This window comes from Mesitornis unicolor, unplaced genomic scaffold (genome assembly GCF_000695765.1).
Source record: "Mesitornis unicolor isolate BGI_N332 unplaced genomic scaffold, ASM69576v1 scaffold6653, whole genome shotgun sequence".
Classification (NCBI taxonomy): domain Eukaryota; kingdom Metazoa; phylum Chordata; class Aves; order Mesitornithiformes; family Mesitornithidae; genus Mesitornis; species Mesitornis unicolor.
Window position 1 is genome coordinate 43491 of NW_010172547.1, and position 10190 is coordinate 53680.

The window sequence follows — 10190 nt, forward strand, 5'->3', positions numbered from 1 at the left end:
TGGATCATGTTGTTTAATTGCTCCTCTGTTTCTGAGGGTTCCAGTCTTCCTCCTCATTCAGTAAAATGCTGCTAAAGTCATCTTTTTCAAGCAGCCAATGTGTTCCCTAGATTAAAAAGCAATACAGATAGTGAAAAATGCAGTTAATGTCTTGTTGGACTGAGGCACTGATACAGACTTTAAGTCACAGTTATTTTCCAGATGATATGCACCGCTGGGTTTGGTTAAGAAATTTCAATCATCTGGTTCTTATCATATCCCCACTGTTTAGGAGTATGATGAACTGTCAGTGACAATATGCAATGCTCCTCTGAAGCCACTGCCTAAACTAGTCTTCTGCTACTGTGAAGATGACATTAGGGACAGAAAACCAGTATTTTCCCCTATTATATGGTCTTTCTGCCCTCCCTTTTCAGATATGTCCAAGCACATCCCTATATGAATTTTTGCCAAGGCATACATTCTCCCTCTTTGAGTAACCCTTGATCATCCTTTGATGTTAGTTTGTCACTGGGGTCAAATATATACTTCACTCGGTACTGAAATGATGTCTGCAGTGAACCAGGAAGAAACTGCTCTCAGCACTTATCTAGGTGTGTGGAGACAAGGCCAGTGACCTCACCTCTTTTTAAGAAACACGTATTTCTAAACTTCAACCAATGTAAATACATGGTTTATAAGATTTCATTTGCACAATGTTGTGTATCTTTGTTGCATTCCATCCAAGGTAACAGCTGGATTACAACTCAGATGGGAAACTGCCTGGAAATCTCTGGCTTTTGAAGGAAGGCAAGGCAGAACAAAATCACAGCCAGTTGAATTAATACTGGTAATTACTGTCAAACAAAATGTTAACATGCAAGATATTCTTGACTAGCTGGTGAAACTTTTCAGAGCGATTATCTTGGAAACATCATAAGTAAAATATTCTGACATGTCCAGTTTACAATGCACAAATAAAATATATTTAATGTGTCTAGGCAAAGAGTTGCACATAATTTTAAACAGTACTGTATGACTGAAGCACACCTACTCTTCCAGAATTACTGTACCATATTGAAGAAAGACCTTATTAAAGTAAGCCTTATGCTTGCGAGGAGTGTAATTCCCTGGAAGCACTAGGATTCCTCATGACAATAGCTGTCCTCCAGGTCCAAGCAGATATCTGCCCATTTCATGCACCTTATGAAAGCAGAGGTTCCCTGGCCAGCCTTAGCAATATATCCAAGGATGTAATGGGAATGAACGCCAACCTATTTTCTTTTCTCAAGGGGTCTGCTTCAGGATGGAAGAACACTGTTTAGCTGGTGTAGTGAATAGCTTGTCTTCCCATTATCCTGACTGTATCCCATGTAAAGATGAAGAGAGGACTTCAGCCACCAGACCTGCACCCATTCACCCTTCAGAAGGGCCTCACGAGCCAAAAACCTCCCTACCTAGCACTCTTAGCAAAGTAATAGGAGTTCTGCTCTCATAGAAGTTAAAATAAGATGAAGAGAGAAAATGTCATTGTGCCCAAGCTGCCAGAGTTGTTTACTGCACCTGAAATGCTGAGTGGCCACAGATGCAACTGCTCCCATGATTAAATGCATGCTGTTCCATACAGTCAAATCAAAAGGATGCCTACAGAACTGTTTGAACTACTGCTAAAACAGTTTTCTCTGGCAAACAACCTGGAAAGAAAAGTAGCTGCAATAAGCATCAGACATCTTGAGGTGAAAGAAGCTATACCTTATACACCAGCTCCCCTGCTCCCTGGAGGGCAGCAGCTTCCTCCTACTGGGTGTGAGGCTGTGAGCTGAACAGCTGGCTCGCTCAAGGCTTACACAGTCTTGAAAATTAACGGAGGAAATTTTGGCTCCTTCTTACTTGCAAGACCAGTCAAAAGGCCTGCAAGGGGATCCAGAGAGCATTTCCTATGGAAAACCCCTGGCACTGGGAACCCTTGATCTAAGTGACTCCAAGCCCCAAGGAAGGCACTGGCACAGAGGCACACACATGGGAGGGTATATAATGTATTATGGGTAATTACTTTATGTTCAGACTTTGCTAGTGCAGATAAATAGGCCAGGATAGATTTTTTTTTTCATTTCAGTCTCTTAAAAAGGAATAAACAAAAAAGTCTCAATCTCCTTCTGGGTAATTTTTGATTAACTCTTTCTTCAGGATCAAAATCATCCATCACTTAGAAGAAACAGGGGAAGACACCTTGATGAGAAGGAGAGGAGAGGAAATCTCACTGAGATCCTTTTGTGGTGTTTCAATGCTTATTCTGCTCCTGTGAACACAGGCAAGCAGAAGAGCAATAGGTAGACAATTTTTCTTTACCCTGAAGTAATACACCTGATACACATATAGCTAGCTCAGTACATAAAGACTGCATCATAAGTAAAAATTTACTGTGATAGTCCTTTTCAATACTGTGTTCCTTTTTGTCTTCTTTTAACAGCACAGTCATGCAAGGCAGGGTCATTACTAAGGGAACAGTAAAAGGGAAATCATAGCATCTTTTCCTTTTGCACAGGAAAGCAAAGGTCCATTGAGGAGGAAATAAGCCCCCCTGCCTTCCCAGCCACATGTGACCTGATATGGTTATTGCACAAGTAATAAGGACAAAGTGTCGTACTGAATGCTGTCGTCCTGAAAACAGAATATCTGTAGTCTCAGCATTGCACACTTTTGCACCCTCTAACCATCATTAGTTCCACACATCAAGTGCTCTCTGAAGGATAAAATCCCAATAGTCCCATGGGATTCTTCATGTCCTAAAGCAAGTCATACAGCTGCATAAATGTAGACTCTTAAAACTTGTAATAGCGTGTACACTGCTTCAAGTTTGCAACAAAAGAGGGAAGAAAGGATAAACAACCACCTCAGGACTTTAGAAGCTAAACAGCCATTCCCAAACTGGAACTGGAAGTTGTATCCCAGGAGAAATGTGTCAAATGTGAGCTCATTCTTTCTCCTAAAAGGGCAGCTGCCAGCTGTGTGTGTGGGGAAATGGTGGCAAAGGATGGAGCTAACACCATATCACTTCAACACGCTGCATGCTGCGCTCCCTATAACATTTTATAACAGTGCCTTATATAACTCAGAGCAATCCTATCTCTCACTCCACTTACCCATATGAAAACATACACCAGGAGAGCAATGTGAATACAAGAGCTTTCTTTCTTGCTCTCTCAGACCCAAATGACAACACCCTGTTGTATGTAAATCCTGCCATGCTGGTGTAACCACTACGCATGGGTGATCCAATACAGAGCAGCTCCAAGCTGGCTCAGCCTCAGACTTGTCGCCTAATTGACTCAGAAGGGTTTTCGAGACTAGGACTGGTTCAGATGCAGGATGAGTGAAATCACTTTTCAGAATTCAGAACCCACCCAAAAGCATGGGTTCAAAAGTGCATATTGCACTCAAGGATGTCAGGTTCGCCTTCCACATAGCAAGAAGTCTGGGTGGGGAAAGAGCCCACAGAGACTCACAGAGAGGAAAAGAATGAAAAGTAAAACTGTTATTTGTGACAAGGCCTACTGTATGCCAAGTGTTTTCTAAGTGGCAAAAAGTGAAAGCTGTGTGCTGGCTGGGCTGTGTTTGTCAGCTTTGAAAAGAAATGGCCAACATATGGCTTACACTCCCAGCTCCACAGGTGAACCACTGTCTCCCCTAAAGAGGCAGGGTAATACACTGAAGAAGTGTATAATTAGATAATTTCCATTGCTTTAGTAAACTGACCTTATGCTTCAGATATTCACCTAGCCTAACTCTCTGTACTAGTCATAACAGTGAGTCATCTCATTTGCACCAAACTCCATGTGGACTGGTTTTAGAAACTCTGGCTCTGAAAGTCTGAGCTACATGACCTTGTCACATCATCACAGATTTCAAAGGGCTCATCAGCCCTAGGATGGCTCAGCCTCCTCTGGAGCACATTAGAGCCTTAAGACAAGGTGCCATAGGTTGCAACAGGAAGATGGTACTCTGGTCAGGAGACATTTCAGAGAAGGGAGGGGAGCTCTCCAAAGACTTGTGTATTTTCAGATAAATATTTGCAATCATGAGGTTTATTCAAAATAAATTAAGCTTCCTATTCTTCTGATGGTCTGCCACCTCCCTCGGTTACCTCATGGAGCTGTGTACGTGTTTATTTTAACAACAAGGGGCCATATAAAGGTTGAAACATTAAGCCTTGGTGGAAGCAGGAAAACTGAAAGGGAAATATTTATGTAAAAAAGTAGAGGCGGGAAAAGAGAGAAAGAGAGAAAGACAGGGAGGAAGGAAGAAATGGTGAGGAAGGGAAGATGGGGGAGTAAAGAGAGAAAAAATAATAAAGAAAGCTTATCATCCTATGTCATAACAAAAAATAAAGGGAACACAGGAAAAAAAATCCTTATGGCATCCTCAGGAATTAACTGTAAGCTTCAGAATTTATCTCAAATATTTACCCCTCCTTAATCACCAAGTAATTGATTTCAAATTAATGAATATGTTTCTTTAAAGGAAAATACACTCAGTTGCTGAGAGCTTGCAGTACCAAGATGGAGGAGTTTTCTAGGAGTACCAGATTTTTTTTTTCATGATTTTACATTTAATTACAAAGATGGAAGGATGTAAATACTGTCAGGATATAAGCTGCTGACACTTTCGTGCTGTCCTCTTCAGCTAACTCAGATCTTTTGTCTTTAAAACATGGCCCTGGCTAGACCTTTAAGGAACATATCAGTGATACCACAGTTACTTGAAAATCCCCCACACTCTTTTTTAGAGGTTACAGAAACTATGAAAATGTCATATCCAAAACACATTTACAATCATAATCCATCCACATACCAAAATGAAAAGAGAAAAGACAGCCCTGGACTTGTTAAAAGCAGTTATATTTGCCCTCAACAACAGATGCTTTTAACGGTCCAGACTGAAAGTAATACAGGAATTTAAATAAGCCAGTAAGTAAGTAAGTAAATAAATAATCCACAAATCTGATGCCAGCACCAGAACGGTAGGAGACCTTATTGCTTCCTTTATTCTCTTTCATTTCTGGGTCTGTTGATAGAGCGCAGGATCTGAACAATACACTAGCAAACTTCAAACAGGGCCTGTGATTATATCCAACAAAGTTAGAAGGGGAAATTCGACACCCCTACAGTACATTCACATGGCAACAAAATGAGTTATATTTATTTTATGGGACAGTTTGAATTTATTTTAAGTTGCATATAATTTCCTGTCTCATTTCTTGAGCACTTTAGGAATTTATTTCAGGATGTCTTACATTATCACACACCCCCTTCCCTCCACACTGACACCCTCTCTGCTGAACTTGTTCTACATGAAGTCCCTGAAAGGCAGAAACCCCAAGGCAACCTCTGAAGTGTTGAAGCTTTGGAAGGAATTCCATAAAGGCAGTGAAGACAAAAATGGAAACAATGTGAAAATCAAAGTTCTACAGAATCAGTGAGCATATCACTTATTCCTCTACACAACCAGAAGGACTGCTCCTTTAAGCAACGTCCATATAATTCACAAGTGGCAAAACGATTAAGATTTCTACATATGCTTGCCTTGGAAGAAGATTAAATCTCACAAGTACACACATTGCTTTCCCTCCTCCAGTCACCTGTCTACATTGTCTTGTGATTTCACCACAACTTTAGATAATTTTACATTAAATTTGGAAAAGTTTGGCAACAAAAGGAAAAAAAAAAGCTCATATGTGAAATGAAATTCTAATCAGGGTACTCAGAGGGATAAAAAAAGAAAACGGCACCAAGCTGTGCCAAGGGAGGTTCAGGTTAGAGATAAGGAGGAAGTTCTTTACTGAGAGGGTTGTCAGAAGCTGGAACAGGCTGCCCAGGGAGGTGGTGGAGTCACCATCCCTGGATGTATTTAAAGAGCGGGTAGACGAGGTACTTAGGGTTATGGTTTAGGGGGTAGACAGGAGCAGTTGGACATGATGATCTCAGAGGTTTTTTCCAACCGAGCGATTCTGTGATATGAGTCTGTCCAGCTGACAGATCTATGACAACAGGTGACCATATTTCAATCTTGACCAGTGTTCAACTTCATAGATTTGTTTATAATTCTTCACCAGACCAATGAATCTAGCAAAAGTAATTAAAAAAAAATGTGCTTAGCTTTACTGACACTGGTGATGCAGAACAATATTTCAACAGCTTACAGTAAGTACTGACTCCCGTTCACTAAAGCTCAAAAGAATTCCATCACACAACCTCAGTTCAGCTCATGCAAGCATTTGCATTTGGTAGAAAAAGGGTAAATAAATGATATACTTCAAAAATTCTGAAGGAAAAGGTCAATAAGTTGTTGTGGGTTTGATATGGTCTGAAGTCTAAACACAAAACCTTAGAGTACTGTAGGAAGAAAGTGATGAGTATACACACTTATTAGCATCTAGACCTCCACTTAAGAAATTGTTTTGTTTTGTAGATGAGACATTCGGATTACAGCAGCACTGGCCACAAACCACAATGGTGAGAAATTCTGCACTCCTTCATGTGAATAAATCTTAGCTTTGTATAGCTGAACTTTTTATTTCAGTGCATCCTTACCCAACTGGTGTGATTAAGTGTCAACCTGTACATATAAATGACTACACACGAAAATACGTATGTGCCCTTTGGACCTTGAACTGGAAAAATCTGTCTCTATACAGTCACAATTGTAGAAATAGAGGACCAGGCAGTAGGTAAACCTGTCTACAACAGTAGGTAAAGCTATCTACACATGAAAAGAAAAACTGTCAAGCTTTGTACTTTCAGATGTAAACAAGAAACATTATATTCATTCCACTGTTCTTGTGTTCATCCAGGACAGACCCAGTTAGATAATAGAGGAATGTAATGCCAAAGAGCCTGGAAGAAATGGACTATTGTATTTGTCTGTTTTCCATGTACAAATTAGCACAGTCAAAGAAAGAAATCCTGCAGAAGAACACATGTACTTTATTACAGTTCGTAATGTTATTTCTGTAAGTACCGCAACAGCAACAAAGAGAGCTAAAAAAAGCTGCTGAAAAGATGCAAACAGCAAATGCAAATATGATTAAATGCCCTTCTCACAGAAAGTGATTTGACTTCAAGTTAGATGAACACATGTCAATGCCTGGTTATGGTTTCGGCCACATTTCCTTTGAGTTAGAATACTGTGATTTGCTTGTGTTACAGTTTTATTTTAAACCAATAGAAAGGGAAATCTTCAGAACAGAATGCGTGCTTTCTTTTGTTTCTCTTAAAAATGGTGTGCTAATATTACCTTAGCATGCAAAAGTTCACAGAGCAATGAGTAAAATTCTGCAAATACGTGATCTTAGTCTGGAAAGAGAGAACCTCTCTTTTCCAGTTACTTTCAGTCCGATAATACTTTTTCAAGACAGGCATCTAGTGTTATGGCTCAGATTTTCAAAAGTATCTATGAAAGTACCAAAGTCCCATTTATGCCAGGGCAACTGGATGTCTGAGTATGGAGTAAGTTCTAGGACAGTCAAAAAATCAACTACTGACCCCCACAGACCTTGTTCAAGCATCACTCACGTGAAAATTAATAACATTTCCTCTGAATAAGGTTAAGAACCCTGACAGAGTAGTGAGCTACACTCACTACTAAACCACTCCTGGCAGTCTGCCCTGAAGCAGACTGTATCTGCTGGCTAATGAGGGGAACAGGACAGGTTATTGCTGATACTGCCTGTGAGCTTGTTCAACCCCTTAGCATCCTGTGTGCAGGGACTGTGCATGTCTCTGGCCAACACAATCTCCTTACTGATGCAAAGATGCCAAACAAAGACTTTAGATGCTACTTTGCTCTACAGTTTCTTACTGAAAATATAGAAACATGGGATACATTATTGTAAAACTAATCTGGTAAGCATTTGTTACCTAGCATTAGTGCTTACAGCTGTGAACTTCCACTGAGGTTACTAGAGCATTACATGAGTAGACACTGCTTGTGTTGCTCAGTGTGGACAAGACAGGGTTTTTAGAGAGATACAGTGTGAAACACATAAATCTAGATGCTGATTGTCATATTTTTCAAATTCATTCCACCTACTTGACTGAAGGATAATACCCACAAGGTTAATAGCCAGGTCACAGGCCTGTTCCAATGCCTCTTTTTTCTTAAAAATATTTGTGAGGTTTCCGCCATGCTCTGTGTGAACTCATGCTGCAATAAACTACAGTAGTAGTATAACAAGGTATCCTATAGCTTATCTTTATCTTTAGCCAAGCTATAAGCCTAATTCTTGCATGTTTACCTAATCTCCTGGTGAAAGCAAGAGAGAAACTTTCCTTAGTATAGAAGGAGCAAAAGAATGGCCTGATTCAAAAAAGAAAGTTAAGCTTGCTTCACATCACTATTCTTAGGGCACAAAGAGATTTGGTGGAAGGTGGGGGGAAATCTCTTGAGGCAGAGTAAGTCATACAAATACAAAATAGTATGGAATATAATGCATAATACTTGGCAGCAGAATGCACTATTTATTTTCATGAATTAGGGACCGAGAACTTAATTCACAAGCAGCAGAGTGAAGTACAAATGTTATGAGTATGAGCTTAACATGGGGCCAAATCCTACAGTCCTTACACAATCTTGTTGAATTGTATCTCCTGTCGATCTTCCCTCAATTAAATTGTATCTCCTGTCGATCTTCCCTAAATTAGTACTGCAGGATTGGCTGATAATATATATTACAGTCATCAGGTTATAAATTTCTCATTTTCATAAATAAAAGTGAATCTATACTGACTTTATGTTGATTTGTGTGAATTCAGTATTTTAAATGGAAAATAGATCTTTAAACAAAATACGACTTTTAAATCAGTCTAGATAGCACACTTATTTCCATTATTAACTAGTATTTAGTGATTCTACATCCAAAAACCTTTTTTAAAAAAAATCATACAATAATTTTTAATAAGCATTTCAAGTAGGGTTATCTCATTGTTTAGATCCTCATGTGGCTACTAAAAATGTATTAAGATTAGTTTACAGTTATTAAAGTAGTTTTATACAGATAAATAAGAGAATGTAATGCTACAAAGTTCATATATTTCTTTAAGACTTTTGCTATTTGAATGATTAAATTCAGTAAAAACTTCAGAAAAAGACAATGTATATGTATGTCAAGATGACTACGGTATCAAAAATGTGTGAATATTAATATTTTCACTGTAGATTTTCTGATAGCAAATATCCAGCTCATGTTTATGAAGTCAAAATGCTAAATTTAATCTCAATCAAACAGCAAAGCATCCTATCAGAAGTATGTAATAAAATCATACAGTAATGACCAGCTTTACAGCCTTGAAGTATAGGAGATATCACATAACATAGCTTCCAAAAGTTGGTATCAACTTGTCTCTGTAATGAGTTGCAGCAGTAATGAGAGCTCATTTAAGCTGGCTGCAGGAAAAAGTTCAGTACAGGCTGCACTTGGTTTCTCTGCATGTGCACAACTGAAAAATATGTTTTCTTTTCTGGTATTTTTAGGAAGGACGACAATTCCAGGAACATAATATTGTGATATAGTTTGATTTAAATAGGGGAGAAACAAGTCTTCTCTAAATCCCAATTAAACAACCATTCACAGGTCATTGCTCTCCCAAGTTTATAAAAATTATGCCAACATCAACTTCTTGGTTCTATCTGCAGCAACCCACAATATCAAAGCTCCAAGCCTGCAATACTTTAGAGAGAATAAGATTTACATGATTTGTTCAAAACAAACTAACTGCAAACTTAAAGATTAAAAACATACCCACCCGCATATATATATATATATATACACACACACAGATGCAATATCAGCTACAAGCGATACAGGAGGAAAGAAATGGCATTTACCAGGACGAGAGAAGCCAGGAGCAGGGTGCCAGCAGTTGTCCAGCCCCAGCCCCCCATGGTCGGGTCCGTGCTGGACCTGGGATCGGAGCGCTCAGCTGCCTGCTGTCACATCCAGCGGTGGAGCGAACCTTCAGCCCTGCCTCGCCTCCCCATCAGACCCGCTCACATTTCCTGACCCAGGCGTGGGTGGGTGGGTTAGGGTGAGCCGCGGAGAAGCACCCCCTCAGCCGGCGAGCAGCCAATCCCCTTCCCGCTAGTCAGTCATGCAGCACAACACAGCCAAGGGGTCTAGGGAAAGTGTAACTGTGAAAGACAGAGGGGAAGAAAAA

The 10190-nt window shown here is 39.7% G+C and overlaps 1 protein-coding gene across 1 annotated transcript in view; it reads right to left on the reverse strand.

Moving 5' to 3' along the window:
- The window catches only part of LOC104537515 (ADAMTS-like protein 1), a gene marked incomplete at its 3' end in the record, with an annotated part of 39197 nt that extends 29279 nt beyond the window's left edge, over positions 1 to 9918 (reverse strand). The window contains exon 1 of the mRNA XM_010180417.1: positions 9862 to 9918. Coding sequence (XP_010178719.1) covers positions 9862 to 9918 — 57 coding nt within the window. The remainder of the gene's footprint in view (positions 1 to 9861) is intronic.
- Between the last annotated feature and the right edge of the window lie 272 nt (positions 9919 to 10190).